At 40.6% G+C, this 19,685-nt stretch overlaps 1 protein-coding gene across 5 annotated transcripts in view; it reads right to left on the reverse strand.

The window, feature by feature from the left end:
• LOC122082594 (nuclear pore complex protein NUP160) overlaps positions 1-19,685 on the reverse strand; it is a 109,023-nt gene that overhangs the window by 55,430 nt on the left and 33,908 nt on the right. For 4 of the 5 annotated variants that reach the window (XR_006141357.1, XR_006141354.1, XR_006141355.1 and 1 more), the window contains 7 exons: positions 19,231-19,388; positions 7,431-7,510; positions 6,926-7,027; positions 6,751-6,848; positions 4,740-4,860; positions 737-919; positions 118-307 (listed from right to left, as the gene is read on the reverse strand). Coding sequence is in view for 1 of the 5 variants with exons in the window: in XM_042650267.1 (XP_042506201.1) it covers positions 118-307; positions 737-919; positions 4,740-4,860; positions 6,751-6,848; positions 6,926-7,027; positions 7,431-7,510; positions 19,231-19,388 (932 nt within the window). In the remaining 4 variants the exon portion in view is untranslated. The remainder of the gene's footprint in view (positions 1-117; positions 308-736; positions 920-4,739; positions 4,861-6,750; positions 6,849-6,925; positions 7,028-7,430; positions 7,511-19,230; positions 19,389-19,685) is intronic. The other variant, XR_006141356.1, reaches the window with a different exon arrangement.

The raw sequence follows: 19,685 nt of genomic DNA on the forward strand, positions 1-19,685 counted from the left end.
CCCCAAAAAAAAAGAAAAAAAAGAAGTATTAAAAGACATTTTTTAAATACAAGAAAAATCACAGCCAATAAACAGGGAACTGACCAAGGCTGAACTGAGGACCATGAACAAACATACCATTTATTAGCAACTCAATATCCTCCAAACGACGGAATATGGATATTGAGTTTTTTCTTATTAAACCAACCGCTCCTGTTGAATTAACCAGAAAACCATATGGTTTATTGTTTTTACACCAATAATGGAAGTAGCGAGTGCAAAGATTTTTCCAGCAATAAATTACTGACATTGGATATTCAGCAACAGCCTGACAAAAGAAGCCAAAAAAAAAAAAATTCAGTTATCACCAAGACTAAAATACAGAGTGGGTGACTTGGGAAGGCCAGGCCAGATAAAATTAAAACAAATGCATTATAAGAAACCTAACAGCAGCCCCAAAAGGAGATGAGAGAAGGGAAGGCTGACTTATGGTTTGGTCATGTGAACGAAGACCACTGACATTAAGAGTAAGAAGAAAGTAGGTCCAAGTTCAAGGATATAGAAAGATAGGGATGACAAATAGACGTGTGATAAGGTAGTGAGAAGATTGATGGCCATGGCTTACCAAATGAAAGGCCCTATTTAATGTAGAATGGCAGAGAAGAATTATGTAGCCAAACAAAAACAGTTTGCATAAGGCTCTGGTGATATTAAAATAATTAATCATGAGCCAGAGAAAAACACCATCAAACCATACCTCACTCTCAATAAGATAAAGGATCTCCTTTTTCAAGTCATCAACAGTTAAGGATTGAAACTCAGAATCAGTCCAGTGCTTGTTGTACTCTTGCATTGTTTCACGCAGAGCAACACCTTGAAGCACACCAGGGTAAAGCAGCCTACGCAAGAAAATAGATGACACAAACGGAACAACTTGGTCCTGCAAAAGAGGTTACTTTGTAAGATGTTATAAACCACATACCTCTCGCAAAAGAGATCCTCAGAAAGGAAGAACAACAACATGGTGAAAAGACAACAGAAATTAAACTCAAACTCAAGAAGCAGCACATTTTGCAAGGAAAATGAAAAGAAAGTAAAACAAGCAGGTAGGAAGAATCATAGCATGATAAAGTCCAAACAATACCGCATAGGAATGACACCAAAAACACTGATGTCTGTATGCCATCTTTCCTAATTTCGATGATAACTACATTTCAAATTTCTTTTGATTGCATCAAATTTCTATAGGCATTATAGGAAATATATTCAGATATGTTCGTTCACAGATGCAAGATCCATCAATAGAATAAAGTAAAATTTTTATTTTTACTTAAAGTTAACAGAAATAGGAGAAAGCACAGAAAAAGTTAAATACCAGAAGAATGAACGCATATCAAAGGATTAAAATATTGGTATCGGTTGCCGTATCGGTTGGCTAAATTTAAGATACGTATCGGAGAGCATTGTATCGGAGATACACCAAGATATGCTAAAGATACGCACATAAATGGACAGGAAACATATTTTTATAGAGTTTTGCATACAAAAAAACAGTAACAAAAAAAAGCTGTATATAACATATTAACATGTATCATGCATGAAAAAATCCTCTCTCTTTCACCCTACCCACAGAAGGTTTTCCAAGTTTCAGCCGCCGCTGGGAGCAGCCTGGCCATGAGATCAGCAGAGCAGATGCAAGGGCTATCAGCAGGACCACCTGCAGAAGGCAAGGGCAGGGATCCTCAGACAATGAGACCAGCAGAAGGCAGAAGCCAGGATGGCAGAGAGGCTTGGATTGGAGAAGTGGTGATGACGCCTTCAGAGGCAGAGGACGAACAGGAGGCAATCACAGCAATGCAGGGGATAGTTGTGGCATTCAAGGCAAACCTGGCGATTTGGACTGGAGAAGCGGAGATGACGCCTTCAGAGGCGAAGGAGGGAGAAGAAGCGTGGCAATGGAGAAAAAATTCATTGCGATGAAGGAAGCAATCGTGGCAGTCGTGGCAATGGATGAAGGGGCAGAGCTATCAGAAAGGGGACCTGCGGAAGGCAAAAGCCAGGGCGAAGGAGAGGCATGAACTGAAGAAGGGAAGTTGACACCTTCAGAGGCGGAGGAAGCAGTTGTGGCGATGGGGGCATCGTGGCAGTGAACATCAGAAAGATCAAAAGAACAGGGCTCAGGAGGGGCCTGCACAGACCCAAGAGGTGGAGTAGCACCTTCCAAGTTGTCGAGAGGTAGAGAATTCCTAGAGGGCAGAGGGGCGAGGATACAGGTAGCGTGAAGAGGTTGAAGCCAAGGCAGGAGGCCTGGAGAAGACAGGAGCAAGACAGAGGAGCTGTCGGGGCTGGTGGGGAGGACGAAAGTGGAGCAGACGGGCGAAGGCGAAGATCTCGATGGGTACAATAAGGGATCCTCAAAAGAAGATGGATCAGGTAAGGGGGAAGGGTTAGAACAGGTTTGGTTAGAGGGAGGGTCAGGTATGGAGATGAGTTAGAGTGGGCAAGGGTGGGTGAGATCTTAAGAAGTCGAACCGGGTTAGCTCGACGAGTGGAGAAGATGGTGGAAGTGGGTTTAGAGGACTGGTTTTGATAGGCCAGGGGAGAAGAGCCCAGGCAAGAGGAGGTAGTTGAGGAGGCCAAGCCAAGAGAAGTGCATGGAATGGATGTGGGGCCCTCAAAAGGAAGGGGAGAAGGGGGGAAACGTACAAGGAGAAGAGATAGGAAAGGTGAAAAAATTTGAACTGTCTAGGGCAGGGCGAGGGTCAGAGATGGTCACATGGAGGTGATGGCTAGAGGGGGATGGATTGCAGGAAGACGTGACGGCATGAGAAGGGGGAACATCAACAGGATCTTTGATGGCGGTGCAAGATCGAGGCAACAGACGATGCAGCATGAGGCGACATCTCGCCCACCTCCCTATCAAAGTCTGAAAGAGACAGGAGGAGAGAGAAATGGTTGAGTCCTTCGGTCTAAAGAGAGGAGTTGCCTGCTGGTCCGATGGAAAAAGGCCTGGTCGGAGAAGATTTGCCTTCGTCTATTTCGTTAGGGCCAGGAACCTCCGTGCGGCTACGATTCCGGCAAGGCTTGTGCCAGTGTTTTCTCCTTCCTCTAATAGGGATTTGAGAAGGGAATCTGGTCGACGGGCTATGAGCAGTTTTATCTTGATTTTGGTTCAGATGAACATCATCAGGGATCGTCTTTGCAGAGCAAGAGATGGTGTTGTGTCCAAAAGAAAAGCAAATGCTGCAAAGAGGAGGCAGCCATTCATAAGACACAGATTGATTGAAGGTGAAGGCTTCTTCATCAACAATGGTGACAGAGGTGGGGGGGATCTCTTCAGCTAAAAGCTCGATGCAGATTCTAGAGAAGGCCAGGCGATCCATTGCTCTTGCTCTTTGATCAGAGAAGAGAGGTCGCCCAAATACAGAGCCAATAATGCTCAAGCCATGAGCACACTAGTAGTGGAGTAGCAAGTTTGGAAGAGCAACCAGACCAGTATTTTCTTGAGATCAACCTTGTTGAGGAGAGTGGACTGGTCCCAGTGTCTAAGGAAGATTGGTTTTTTACCAACCAACCAGGGGCCTCCTTCCAGGGCAGTGAGCTTATCAGCTTCAGAAGTGAAGTTGAATATGAAAATATTATCAAGGAGGAAGGTGGACAATTGGCCAGAGGGCCTCCAATGCTTGGATAAGGAAGCTTGACAATGTTAAATGGGGGTCTACTCCCAAGAAAGTGACCGAATAAGCAGTTTCTCCATTAAACAATCGCGGACTCAAGCAAACCAAGCGGCCAAAGACCGAGTCAAATCTGCTCCGCTTTTTTTCCGTTGCAGAAAAGAGATCCCTTACCGCCGCTTTAAAAAATGATGAATATGAAGTCCGGAAGGCTGCAGGTACTATGGATCCTCTGACTCCCAATCGGGTTGCCTTCCCGGGTCTCGCCGGTGTTGCCTGTAGGTCGTGATGTGCCTCGAGATGGCCGTATCCTGTCCCCCTGCCGGTGGGGAATCCGCTCAACTTTATTATCATCGACAAGGGAAGCCGTCTCTAGAAGGAAAAGTGGAGGTTTGAGGTCTGGCAACATCAATCCAAGGTTTGGGAGAGTTGGGAAGGCGAGCTGGAGGTGGGAGATGAAGGCTGGAGGAGTTTATTGCAGTGGTGGAAGGCAGGGCGTTGGAGGATTAGGAGCTCTGATGGTAGGAACTGTGAAAGCTAGGTCGGACATGGGGAGGAATCAGCCTAGCTCCATGAATATCGGTGTTATTGACCATTCCATATCGGACAAAAGATTTAGTTACTACTCAAAACACAAATCGTTCCACAAAACCAGAGAAACTCAAATGGCCAGGAGATACCTGGAAGATCAAAGCAGGCATGAAAAGAGTGACATGTATGCTAATATTGATGCAACCCCAGGTTGCAAACACTACCCCTTGGTCTTTGAACTCATCTAATTTGGCTCATATCACTCCCCCTGCCCCTACCAGTCAGCTCCCCTACCAGTCAGCTCAAAGGCCTAAGTAGAAAAAATTAAAAGTAAATATTCCTAGAAGAGCCCTACATTGTTCTTATATAAATTTATCATGATATACTAGAACTGTTGCAGTTTTCAAAATAGTCAGCGTTTGTTCCCAGGTTAAGACCCAAAATTCTTCAACCTAACTAGTCAAGAGCTGAAGATAAGAGATTAGAGAAAAAAAAAACGATATAAAATATTTCAAAGAGCATAAAAACTTTTACCATTAAGAATAATCAAAGTACCTTCAATGAAGAAATTAATGAATGACTAAACCAGATCAAGTCATCAGAAGAATCTTCAACATCTTGGAATAGCTGATCAGCAAGAAAGATATCCTGCAAAGCATAACTGTATACTTCCTCCCTAGAAAGAAAATTAAAGAACAAATATTAATTAAAAAAGCACTAATGATGGTCAAACAACTAGACTTCAGATAAACATTTAGATGGATAAACTAGGATGTTGAACTCAATCAAGGGGACACTAGGTTCAAAATGTTTGAGAATAGGGTTGAACTGAAATTACTGAACCGAGTCAAAGACATCATGTTTAGACTGCTAAACATGTCAGGCACCATCATCCAAGGTTCAAGAACATATTTTGTTTCGGTGTGTTTCGCTTGGCCATTTTCTGGGGCTAATGGCTTAAGTGGCCGAAATGACCAAAATATGACTGAGATGACAGAAATTATGTACTTTATGACTGAGATGACAGAAATTATGTACTTTGTGTTTCGTATGCCATTTCGTTTCGGTAGAAAAAGGGTGAAAAAAATTAAAAAATAAAAAATAATTAAATTAAAATAAATAAATAAAAACCAAAATGTCCGAGATTTTGGAGAGATACTGCTGAGTTTTCAAACCATGCCATCATCACAGTTCAATGAGGTCAGCCAACAGGGTTATAAAGTTCAACACAGAAACTGGCAAGGGTCGTACCCAACATGATATTATGAAAAACACATCCTCAGGTCTGAGAGATGAACAACCAGTAGCCAGGATCACCAGTCAAACTGATGCTGGTACTGGTTCTGTAACAAACTAACTAATGGAGAGAAAATTCATCAAGTGGTCAGAGAATTTCAATAAAGAACAACCAATGAAATGAAAAATAAATTGGAGCTTAATTTTTTTTTTTTTAATAATGGATTTGAAGATCTATACCTCGAGCCATGTATTCATATATAGAAATACCTTGAAGTATATATTCATATGTGGGCCTGTACTATATATTTTACCCTTCCCTCCTTGAACTGCAGGATTTAGTAAATTGACTAGAATATTTTTTAGCAGTAACTGACTAAGCAACCACATTAACCAATGTCAACAAAATCTTCCATTTAGAAAAACATAGATGTTGATCTTAAGCATGTGTGAATCAAGAGAATCGAGACAATTTGATTAAAAATGCCCAAGGAAGACAAGAAAATCCGAAAAGGATATTTTGTGTGCTAGGTTATGAATAATACAACCAATACCTTGCTCAATAATAACTCCATAAGACTATACTGTGATAACAAGAACACAATTAGCATTGCCCACAATGCTGGGCAGCATGTCCGTGTGAAATACATAGAGGTTCATCAACATTCCATAAAGGAGAAAATTTGTCTCTGGTTGTATTTGTACACCCTTTCTGAAGACATGGGATCAATTGGACAACGTATTAATGAAAAGGAATCAATTCTCCATAGTTCCATACCACTTGAGCAAGGTGGGCATGCTCAATAATCAATATCAATTCCCCAAGTTGAGGGAAAGAGTTTATTTATGAGGGTATTATGGAACTGTATGTATGGGTTATGGGGGAATATATTTATATGTGAGGGGATGTTGGGAACATCAGTTTAAATAATTAATAAGAGTGTATGGAGAAGGGGTCAACTGAATCTATCCTCCCTGTTTTTTCCCGCAACCTCTTCTCTTTTTCTTATTCTTCATCTCCTTCCTTTCTTCTGCTTCTTTCCTTTTGTCACCCGCCAAAACCAGCTGGGGTTGCAACTAACACCCACCCATATTCAGTTTCGTCAACAAAGCTATGTAGTCACCACATTTAAATGCATATTTCTGTGCTCCAATTACATTAAAAACAAACAAAATCAGGGAAAAAGAAAAAAAGGAACCAAAAACTGAGACAGGTTTACCCTTTTCATATTTTGCAGTAAGTAGGGTAACTCCATAAGAATGATCACAAAATTAAAATAACCATTCCCATGAAAAAATTTCCAATTGCAAAAGAAGTCAGTGTACTTACTTAGAATCACTTGTATGAACCAAATCATATAACATCAATGCATCATCTTTAAGAATCCAAAGCTTTTTGGATGAAATAACAAAGTCAATGATTCTTCCCTGATAGAACCAAATAATTAGTAGAAATGAAGAAATTCACAGGTCTACAACTAAAGAATGCACATACAATTGCGTACCTCCAAAGGGATAGTTGTTATTGAAGGATCAAGTGACAAATTGATTTTTTCACCCATCGTAAAAGAGAGCTTAAAAGTTGCAACCAACTTCGCATCCAGTTCCTTAACATTTGCACCAAGAGCAAGAGCTCAGATAAAATCACCATTAACCATATGAAGAAAAGAACAAAAAGTTCATTTACTTTAGTTTTTGTTGTCATATAAAAGAAAGAAACAAAAAGCTAATGAATTTCCAGGTATTGTTACACAAAAATATAATTCCCCAAATTGCTTAAAAAATGTGCAAAAAAAATGTGATCTTCATTCTTATATAAGAGCTGCAACTGAAAAAATGATGATTTCTTACAAAATATAGATAGAGAATAAAATATTATATGCATCAACCCAGTTCAACACACAAATTAATGAAAATGGTGTGGAAAGGATATTTAAGCATAGATCACAAAAGTTTCACACAAATGAATAAAACTCTGTTGAAATCATTGCTCTTTGTACATAAACATACCATAGTACTATATAAGATTGCAACAGAAATTAGACTGGTATTGTCGACATCACCCACACGTAACTTTGTAGCTGAATCTCCTAGAGAAACACAACAAAAAAGTTTCGTCTACATATTCACTACAAAGAGACATCAGGCATTTCAGAATGTTAAATATATCTTCTAAAGAGGTGTTCATTGCTCAAACAAATAATCAAATTTATATTTTACAGAGATGCTCAAACAACTACGTTGTATAATCAGATTATAAATAGAAAGAAATATCCACCATACATGAACTCTGAAATATAATGCTTACAAGGAAACTGGGAAAAAAATGAATGAAAAGGCTAATTATTAACATTTAATAAAGACATTACGCAAAGATATTCAAATAACTCTTAAGGAATTAAATTTAAATTCTGGTGACCATTTCTGTCCTTGTGGACAATGAATGTTTTGTAGAAAGGTTTCAACCCTAATGATGGAATATTACTATATTTTTTTGGGTGAATAAATAAATTCATTACCAAGGAGAAAAAGAATACAGCTCCAATGGGAAAAAAAAAAGAGAAAATACACAAATCCAACACACCCTAAAGGGATGGCTTGAAGACAGGTGAGAGGGAGTCCCCAGGAGACAACAATATGCTTGATCCTTAGGGAGTCAACACAACTAGAAGAGATAGAGGAGAGCTTTCCTTTGATGTAAAAGGAGATGGAATCCCAAATCTTTTGTAACGGCCGAGAGTTGGAGGTCCATTTCCTAATATTCCTCTCCATCCAAATTTGGTTGATGGAGGCATTGAATGCAAGCTTTCCCACCACATCGCAGATAGAGGAAGATCCTCCAAAAGTCATATCAACCCAGATCCATTCGTGCTAGATGGGGAGGATTCTACACCAAACAGGTCAACATTTCTTCCGGACACCTTTCCAAATGGCAGCTGAGAGGGGGCAATCAAAAAATAGGTGATCTGAATATTCAATTCCATTCCAACAAATGGTGCAAGCAAGGGAGACCGGGATCTGACGATGGATAAGGAAGGACTGAGTCGAAATACACTTGGAGAGGGCCCTCCAAGTGTTGAAGCTTTGCTGAGGGATGTGATATCTGAAACCAGACGATCCTGTGCCAAGGAAAAATAATTCTTGTTGGTCTGACGAAATCCCAAGCTGCTTTTGAGCTGAAGACACCCTTTGTTAAAACTTTAGGAAATACTAGAATAAAAATTGAGCACGTATAAGAATTAAGAGATAAAGAAAAGCATCCATAAGGGTCCAGCAAGAAAAATTAGTTAATTTATGTCAAACAACAATTATCTATCACAGGCTGAAGAAGAGTGGGTTGGCCCACAGCAAACCCTGGCGTGAGGCCAGAGAGAAGGGTTGCAGAGAGCACAAGCAGAGGAACAGCAGACGGGAGATCTTCAACTGTCCCAGAGGTGGCGGGGATGATGGCATCACAGTGGCGAGGAGAGCTGAGAGCTCTAAAGGAAGCAACAAAGGGCATTAAGGCAGAGCAGGCGCCTTCTAAGGCTGCAAGGCGAAAAACGACAGCAGAGGGACCTAGAGGAAGGCCAGGAGAGTCAACAACATAGAGGACATCAGAGCTCGTGGATGCTGAGTTGTTGATGATGCCTTCCAAGGCTTGACAAGATCCTGCGAGATGAGATGGGCCAAGAGAGGAAGAAGCAGTGGTGTTGACGCCTTTTGAGGCGTTTAAAGAACCAACAGGAGGAGGCATGCCTAGCTGAAAGCTAGGAAAAGAGGGAAAAGAGGTGGCGGGCGAGGAAGGATACCCAGCGTGAGATGTCGGGTCATGGCAAAGAAGAGAGTAGGCGAGTTAAGTGGAAGAGTCTGAGGGCTTGGGATGAAGGGATCACGGTTAGTAATAGATGTCGTGTCAGACTGGTCCATTGGAATCAAATAAGGGGTCTAAGAAGGTGGTTCAGGTCAGCTAAATGGTCAAGAGATCTAATAAGGTCATGAATAGCCAGGCCAACAAGGAGGGCATGGGTTGGAGATGAACCAGGATGAGAAAGGAGGGGGCTAGAAGAAGGAAGACGAAGGAGGGGGGAAGGCAGTCGATGGGTTATAAGGGTCTGAGGAGATAGAATGAGGATTAGACGAAGGGAGAGAAAACAGATGTGGATTCAAATTAGAGGGGGAAGTCGACAACGAGGATTCGACAGATAGAATACCAGGAAGGCAAGAGGGAGACAAGGGCGACCTTGCCAGAGCAAGTAAAGGAAGAATCTTCCTCAGACGAGGCAAAGGAGAGAGATGACATGGACTCAGAGTTAAAGTATGTTGGATTAGATTAAGGGTGTCAATTTCAAACGGAAACCGATTCGAATTAACCGAATCAAACCGACCGAATTTATTCGGTTTGAGTATGTGAGTATGCTCCTCAGTTTGGCTCGATTTCAGTTTAGGATGTAAGAATTGTCGGTTCGAACCGAATCGCTATCAAAACCAAAAAACTAAAAAAACCCTAGTATCATTAAAAGAGGTTTTTTAGGTTGTAAGTGTTTTTTGTAATTTATCATCACATATTTACATGCTAAGACAATTTTGGAGTTAGCAATGGCCATAAGGCCCACAATTTCAGCCCATTATGGCCTTGGATCTGGAACCGTTTTCATAACCGAATTAAAACCGAGGTAAAAAATCAAATTAAAACAGCATATCAGAACCGAATTGGAGCCGAAACCAAACCGAGCCGAATTGAATCGTCTTGAGTATCTAAATATGGAACCGAGTCGGTTCTCGGTTTGGTTTTGGTCCACCTTATCATCACTAGGAACCGAAACGAATAACCAGAACCGAGCTAATTGACACCCTCAAATTAGATAACATTCGAAATCTGTTAGGACCAATGGTCCGAAACAAAGAGTCCGATAGGCCGATGGAGGCAAGCCTGGAGCGAGGGGAGTAGGGAGTCTCAGAGTAGTGGGGATCTATCATGCAGCTACGATTCTGGAGACAGATTCAGTGATGTTCTCTTCTTCGGGAGGGGACCAGAGGCGCTACTGGGGCAAAAGGCATAGTAGCTCCCAAGGGAACACTGCTATCTTTGAACCGAGCTCTTTTAGTGGCAAAAATCTCAGTCTTATGGCCAAAAGTCTTACAAATGGTGCACATCAGAGGCACCCAGTCATAGTGGATCGTCTGGGAGAAGGAGAAGCCTTCATCGACATGTATGGCAACGGTGGTCAGTGGGGAGACCTCTGCATAAATTTCGACACAAATTCTAGCAAATCCAAAAGGTCCTGTAAATTTCGACACAAATTCTGGCAAATCCAAAAGGTCCTAAGTTCCCATTCTGAGGTCGGAGCACAAGCGTTTTCCAATAACCGATCCAATGATGATGAGGCCTTAAGCACACCAAAAATGAAGAGGCAGATTAGGTAAGGATATCCAAGCGGGAACAATCTTAAATTCCACTTTTGAGAAGGAGAGAAGTTGTTCCCATTGCCTAAAAAAATGGGTTTCTTGCCATTATAGTAATGGGCTTTACGGAAAGTGTCAGTTGCCAAATGGATCCTAAAGGGTATAATGGTCTTTATAATTCTCTAAAATTTTCTCTCCATTATCATAAATAAAGAGGGCTGATGTTATATTTGACACAAGTCATTACCCTACTATCCAATATGGTATCAGAGCCATAGAATCTAAAACCCTAAGGGCACTCCCTCATCTCCATCTCTTTCTCTCTTTCTTGTTGCTCTCACTCCCAGTGCCTCCTTCCATTTGCACCTCCCCCCATCTCTCTTCATCTGCTTCTCTCTCGTGGTGGGAGCTTCTTAAACAACCAAGAGGATTTCTAGCCTCCATCCATCCTTCCCCTAGGCTCTCAGACTCTTCTACAATGATCTGAGAGACCCAGACTTTTTTTTCATCAATTTTTCAGGGTAGTTCCCTGAAATTTTTTTCATTGCCAATATGTTTTTTCCCCACTCGATGCTCTGCTCGTCTTGATTTTTGCTGCGATTGGTGCTTCTTATCCTTGTAGTGGTAAATACCAACCACTTTTCCGTTTGAGATCTCTATTCTAGAGCTATACCCAAAATCAACTTTTATGGTTTTAGCTAGCCTTTTCTGGTTTTTTTTTGTGCTTTCTCTATCTCCAGCTAGTGTCTCGTCTATTTGCACAACCCCTTTGAGTAGCAACCATGTCTACTAGCTTGTTAACTTCTATTAACGGAGACACCATGGCTCGTCCAACCTTTCCTCCTTACTCTATCAAGCATGATGGCACAAACGACCGTATGTGGTCAAGCTCGGTCAGCATCTCCATCAAATCCCATAGCTATTACGGATACCCCACTGGAACCACAAAGCTTCCAACCACCGGTCTTGAGATTGACAAGTGAGAGTATGCCAACTCTCTAGTTATGGCCTTCCTTGTCAACTCCATGTTGCCACAGCTTTCACGTGGCTAAATCCTCCTTGACTCTGCTACGAAGGTCTAGAAGTTTGTCTAGGATATCTATTCCAAGGAGGGGAATGATGCTCAAGTCTTCGAGCTTCGCTAGAAGGTTCGTGATCTGAGGCAGAGAGGGCTCACTATGTCATAATACTACTATAATTTGCGGACACTGTGGACTGAGCTCGACTTCTACAAGGAGTACTCCTTCCACCCCTGCAGATGTCACCACTTTTCATATCTATGACTTTCTGGCAAGTCTGAATGTGGAGTTTGATCAACTGTCGTCCCAGGTTTTGAGTCGTGACCCTTTCCTACCTTGGATCAAGTTTATGCCGTGATCCAACTAGAGGACAACTGACGTACCACTATTCTTCCACAGCCTACTGCAACTCCTACTGAGAGATATGCACCTGTCTCTGGAACTCAGTCCCTTAGTGCAGCCCCACAGTCTAGTGGCTCCTCTACTAGGACTCCTGTGAAGAGCGATAACTATGGGAAGGAGCATCACACCAATGAGCACTGCTAGAAACTTAATGGCCGCCCCGCTGATACATCAAGCAAAGGGTGAGGGAAGGTTCATGCCAATATTCCTGGGCAGGCCAACCATACTGAGAGCCCTAACTTTGACTCTCTCTTAACACCTCAGCAACCTCGCTATCATCTGATGAGCTTACTACCCTCCGGCACCTTGTGACACGTCCGGACTCTCCTGCACCAGCCACTGCGAGCTCTGCTCATTCCACCCCTTATAGGATAAGTATCTCCTTCTGTGGTCATACTATATATGTCCCTTCTACCCCTTGGATTATAGAGTTTGGGGTTTCTGGTTATATGACAAGCCTCTTGCCTCTTTTCTCACAGTACACTACCTACCATGGTAATGGTAAGGTCAAGTTAGCTAACGGGACTTATTCCACTATTTAGGGAAAGGGTTCTATTAGTTGTAGCCCCTTTTATCCCTTTATACTATATTGCACATTCCTTCTTTTCCCACTAACCTTTCGTCCATTAGTAGTCTTACTTCCAATCTTAACTACAAAGTCACATTTATCCATAGTTTTTAAGGCGCTGCTAAGGCGACGCCTTAGCAACGCCTTGGCGCTGATGGGGTCTAGAGATGGTAAGGCAGTGCTCCACCTTACGTGAAGTGGCGCCTTATGGGTTTTTTTTTTTTAAACACATTTTAAAATTACTTGATGAAGATTCCAATTGAGATGTGATGGGATCAGTTTTACTCCACCAAAAATAACCAAAATAACCAAAACAAACAAAACAAAAACACAATTCACAAACAGGGTTTGGATTTTGTCAAGGGTTTTAAAAGAGGGCTTTGAGAAGGAATCAAAGAACAAGGTAGAACCACTAATCCAGGCGACTATTTTGCTCCAGCAGCAGTGAGCTTCATTCTTCTTTGACAAGAGTAAAAATATAGTGGATGACCTTAGGGCTTAGGCACTCATTTTGGCATCATAAAGGTAAGTATAATAAATACTTGTATTTTTTATGTCTTCTTTTCTTTATATTTATAATTTTGTTTCATAATTATGTATTTATATTATATGTTAATATGTTATGATGATTGATGAGGATGAACTTAGTTTATTCACTTTATTGATTTGTTTTCTTGATGAATATCTTATATTGGTATAAATATGAATCTTTAATATTTATTTAACATATGAGTAATAGGATTCAACTAGGATTTGAGCCAAATAGATTGGTTTTATAAAAAAAAATTACACATGAATGCTTTAGTCCGCTTTATGCCCTCCTTATCTTTAAGGCGCTCCGAAAGACCCTCAAACGCCTCCGTCGCCTTACCGCCTTAAAAACTATGCATTTATCCCATCTCATTGTGTTTTTCGGGATCTGGTGACAGGGGCAACGATTGGCTCTGGTAGGGTATGTCCTGGTCTGTATCTTCTTGATGATGACTCAGCATTGGTCTCTGATCAGGCTCTTCAGACTTCTTCTACGTCACCTCCCATCTCTAAGTTACTATAGCGGCATCGTCGGTTGGAACATCCCCCTTTGGGAACATTAGCTATGGTTTTCCCTTCTTTTAAAAATTGTAATTCGAGTCAGTTTTTTTATGAGTCGTGTGTTTTGGCCAAACAAACTCAGATCACTAATTCTATTTCTGGAAAGAAAAGTGCCACTCTTTTTTCATTGATACATTCTGATATTTGGGGTCCGCCGTGTTATATGTCTGTCAATGGTTATCGGTGGTTTGTCCCTTTTATTAATTGTCATTCTCAAATCACTTAGGTTTATATGATGCAAACCAAGGGATTGACTGCCAAGAGACTTTTACTTCATTTGCTAAGATGAACACAATTTGTGTGATCTTAGCTTATGCCGCCAACTTAGATAGGAATCTCCAGTAGCTAAATGTGAAGAATGCCTTCCTTAATGGGGACTTGAGGAGGAAGTGTATATGGACATTCTTTCTAGGTTCACTTGCTCCAAAACCCAAGGGAAGGTCAAGGGAAGGTAGCTGAAGTGTGCATTATGTGGGCTGAAGTGCTTGGTTTTGGCATTTCCATAATGCTATGGTTGCTACAGGCTACTCTCAAAACAATGCCGACCACACTCTATTCATCAAGAGACCTAGTCGGAAGATTGCTATCCAGATAGTCTATGTAGATGATATCGTTGTTACTGGTGATAATATAGCATCAATCTCTCGCCGAAAGAGATATTTGAGTGAGGAATTCGAGATCTAAGACAGCTCTATTACTTCCTTGGCATTGAAGTTGCCAGGTCTTCTAGTGGAATCTAATTGTCTCAGTGAAAGTATGTGCTTGATCTTCGTTTTTTGAGACATGCACATTAGTCGCTGGCAAACACTCCTATTGAAGTTAATGGTCACCTGAGTAGCAAGACAGGTGATCCTATGAATAAGGGGAGATATCAGAGATTAGTGAGGCACTTGATCTATCTTTCTTATACACGCCCTGACATAGCATTTGTCGTCAGCCTGGTTAGTCAGTACATGCATGATCCTTACTCAACTCACATGGAAGCTATGTTGCATATTCTCCGGTACTTGAAATCTGCTCCAGAACATGGCATCTTTATTTCTCCTAATAATCATCTTAGGGTGGAGGCTTTCACGAATGCTGATTAGGCAGGTTCCCTGATGACCGTAGATCTACTCCTGGTTATTGTACCTTTGTTGGTGGTAACCTTTGTTACATGGCAAAGCAAGAAGCAAGCCGTGGTTGCCCATTTAAGTGCCGAAGCAGAGTTCCGTGCTATGGCACACAGCATTTGTGAGCTCCTATGGCTTTATGGTCTTCTCACAGATTTGTTTGTCCATGCCAACCTTCCTATGAAGCTTTTTTGTGACTGAAAATCTGCCATTAGCATTGATCACAACCCTATCCAGCATGATCGAACCAAGCATGTGAAGATCGATCAACAATTCATCAAAGAAAAGCTGGATATTAGTCATATCACTATGCCTTTTGTTCCCAGTAGTGAACAATTGGTTGATGTATTTACTAAAGGTCTTAGTAGTAAGATGTTTCATCCTATTATCTGCAAGTTGGGCATATGTGATATATATGCACTAACTTGAGGGGGAATGTTATAATAATGGGTTTTGGGGAAAGTGTCAGTTGCCAAACAAACCTTAAGAGGTTTAATGGTCTTTGTAATTCTCTAGAACTTTCTCTCCATTATTATGAATAAAGAGAGTTGGTGTCGTTTTTGACACAAGTCATTACCCCATCCAACACTTGCGAAACTTCCATGGGCCCCCATCCAAGGCGAAATTCTTTTCCTCATCATTGGAGATATTAAAGATAAACAAGCCGTTGTCGAGAAGGAACACAAAGAACGAGCCGGAGATCTTCCACTGCCGAGAAAGGGAGTACTTTCACGATAGGGAATGGTGGCCTATTTCCAAGGAAGTGACCAATGAGGCAATTCTGCCATTTGCTTATTTCAGAGTCCAGCAGCCCAACAGGCCAGAATCCAACCAAATAATCCTCATGGAGGGTCGGAGGGATGAAGGTCAGGGGTAGGCCAGTGCAAGAAGGATGCGAATTGGGGGAAGCAACAAAGACCCAAGATTTCAAAGGAGGAGAGGGAAAGGGAGGAGGTACAAGAGGGGGAGAGGTACGGAAGAAGAGGTAGGAGAGGGAACAAGAGATAGGAGAGGAAGGTTCCAGCAGTGGAAACAGTCGAAGGAGAGAGGGTCATAGGTTAGAAGAGCATTGGAGGGTCATAGGTTAGGGGGGAGCATGTGACTATGCAATGTTACAGCCATTCATTCATTAAGATTTCTTTATTAGCTGTTATTCCAATTTTCTTAGATGGATTTAGGTTTAGGCGATTAGTTCCTAAAGTAGTTGTCAGCAAGATTAGGGATTTGCACCCAAAATTTTTTTTCAAATTTTTTCTTATCCAAATTGTGGATTAGGTTTAGGCGATTAGTTCCTTTATTTTAGTATTTTTGGGTTGTTGAGTCAGGCTAGGACATGTTTGTTTATTTATTTTTTTTTATCTTATTAAGAGTTGTAATAGCATTCGGATGTCTTACAATGCCTGGTTCGCAATCTCACCGATATACTACCGAAATCTCAATAATTTCGGTTTTTTTTTTTTTTTCCTACCGAAATGAAACCACCTACGAAATGAAATAAGTACATAGTTTCGATCAAAATTTCATGTAACATTTCGGTATCTCGCCGAAATGTTACAAGAACATGTTATAAATACCAACATCTCGCGAGTTGCTCGACTGCCTCGACCCATTTCACCTGCTCTTGCCCGTACAAGTACAAAATCAATGCAAAACCTAGTTTTTGCCACATCATCACCTCTAATCCTTTGAAGAACACTTCAAGTTGAAGATCTACACACTTCCAAGCCTTGGAAAGGTAAACCACTTTCCCAAAAACCATTTTTTTTTAAATAGTAACATAAAATATATGTTGGTTAGGGATAGATTTTTTATATGTTAGACACTAGAGACCAATCTATGACCTCACAGTGATTTTTTTTTTTTCATAAATAATTATTTTATTTTTCTGGTTTAGAAAATACATTTCCATCAACATAAAATTGAAAAAATGCTAGTTCATATAGCTTTGATGGAACTCAATTATATATGTGTTAGTCACCATTGGCCGATCTATGATTCTATCATATAAAAAAAAATCCAGCCGGTAAAAATTTATTTTAATATTCAAAAAATTGATTAATAATTAAAAATTTTGAAAAAAATAGGGGAAGATATTCTGTTTTGATTTGAAAAATATGAGATTAATTTTAAAGTGCTTTGAAGCGTATATGATGCTTGTTATGTTATACCATATTGTTGTATTATGCCATTACATTATTTTTGTAAATTGATTAAAATTTATTTTTATTGAAGATAAAAATATATGTAGCTACAATATACTTTTAGTGGTCTCATATGATGCTTGTAAGTTAATAATGGTATTCTTTTTTCTATGCATCAGTATTAGAGTAATATATAATGGCTGATAGAGGAGGCGATGAGAAAGGCGGGAGAAGAGGGAGAGAAGGTAGGAGACGTGATAGTGGAGAGATTGCATGGAAACACAGAGTGTCATTTGTGGCGATAAAAGGAAAACAGAGTGCAACTACTATCACAAGAATATTATGGGTGGTGGGGTCACACAACTTGAGCAATATTTGGTTGGTGCTCAAATGTGGCTACATGCACTGAAGTTCCTGATCATATTGCTAAGTTCATAGCTAAAGACATGAAGGGAGGGAATAAGAGGACAACGGCAAAGAATAAGGTGAGGGTAGAATTTGATGAGGCACTACATGCTCCCATGCAACGTTATGATGATGATAGTGATGATGACAGTGATGACCCATATATATGTCTATCGATATATAGGCATACTATGGTGGTGACATATACCCTCTGATAGGTTACCTTCAGTATAAAGATGATTTTTTTTTTTTTTTTGGAAGCTATGGAGGATTATGTTCGACTCTTCTCTCACAATATGATATGGCTTGCATTTGTGGTGCAGTCAGAGGAAAATGCATGTCAACTCCATTGTACTGGGCGTGGAATCCAGCCAGGACGCTATAGTTCTTTCCAGTAAATAGTCATTATGATTAGTATTGTATAACTAATTTTTTGGGACTTGGGATATTGCCATATTGAGACTTCGGGACTTCAGAGTAAGACAAGAGTAGAGGACTTTAGTTGGGACTTGGGAGTTAGGGAGTTGCATATTATATTACTCCAGGTGCTCTAAATATTAGTTAATTAATATTGAGCTATGTTTTGATAATGGCATGGAAGCATTATTTACTTCTTTTACTATATATTATGTCTTGTTCTAGTAGTATTTCAATCTCCAGAACAGTTCGACAGTTGCTGCCAAACAAGGGTGCACCTCTAAAACATCACTATTGTTTTAATATTTTTGCAAATTTAAGTTCTAAACATGTTTATTAAGCTTAAAACAAGCTCCCCACCAAGTTTCATGTCATAATATGGTCGTTTAACCACCGAAATAAGCAACATAATTTAAAAAAAAAAAAAATATGCAATTCGCCGAGATTTCGGTATTTCGAACCACCAAAATACCGAAACAAAACGAGATTTCAAACCTTGCTTCAAAGTAGTTGTCGGCAGGATTAGATAAGGTTCAGCTCTTTAGTCTGTTTGGGACTCCAAAGCATTTCCATATGGGGGCTGGGGGGTTCATTTTTAGTTAAATGACATTTTTCGTATTATTTTATTCAGTTAGGCCACACTGCCACCTCAACCAACCGACTGACAAGCTAAGAGTCCTAATTTGTATTTTATAGAAATTTTATAAAAAGGATAACAGCCACACACAAGTTGATGAAAGGAAAAAAAATAATTTGTTTTGAATTCAGGTTGTTGCCTCTTCCTTCTTTCTCCTCTCTCCCCTCTCCCCTCTCCCCTCTCCCCTCTCCCCTCCCCCCACAGTTGTGGTTTGCTACCTTTTCTCTCTCCCACAGTCTAGTCTATCTCTTCTCTCATACTTGTGATCTGAAAACCCACCATCAATGGTGCAATCTCTCCAATATGCATCATTGGGTCTATTATGTGACGTCATTTAGGTTTTCCATAATAACAGTAAAGAGGTAGATAGATGGAATTGCAAACTTGCAGGGCTATGCATAAAATTGTTGAAGCATCTTAGACTTCAAATGGGGAGGATGATAGAGAGACATCAGGAAGGCTTCTACACCCCCTTTTTTTACCTCTACATCCTCCTCCACCACCTCAACTCCTTCCACCTCCACCCCCACCCCCACCCCCCAAACCCTCTGTTTTCATGTTGACAAATGGAAATCCATCTAAATGAAAATGAAGAGTTGCAGAAAGAAAGAATGAAGGGTAATTGAAATTGCCTGTCAATGTCGGAATGGTAATAGTATGATTGAAAAGTCTAACACGACTTAAAAGATCCCATACTCGTAAGCTCCCATCAGAATGAAGCACAAAAAGTAATTTTCTTCCATGCACCTCTGATATTATTAGATCCTGCACAGCTCCAGTACTCCTGACCCTAGACATCATGTTGAATATGTTTAGTACATTGACGATGAATAAAACTTACATGAGAAAGGTTAACAATAAGAAAATTACAGCATGAGATGAATAGCATAACAGATTACCTGTTTCACTCGTTTACAATCAAAACCAAGAAATGTTAAAATATAGACACGTGGTAATTTCTACTGTGTCACTGTCCAACAAAGTATACTAGACTTGATAAGATTATGGGCGCGTCTCTGAGAAGCCAACGTATCTCTCTCCCATCTCCTCTCTGAGCTCTCTCCCCTCCCCTCCCTCTCCTCCTGCC

This window comes from Macadamia integrifolia, chromosome 6 (assembly GCF_013358625.1).
Source record: "Macadamia integrifolia cultivar HAES 741 chromosome 6, SCU_Mint_v3, whole genome shotgun sequence".
Classification (NCBI taxonomy): Eukaryota; Viridiplantae; Streptophyta; class Magnoliopsida; order Proteales; family Proteaceae; genus Macadamia; species Macadamia integrifolia.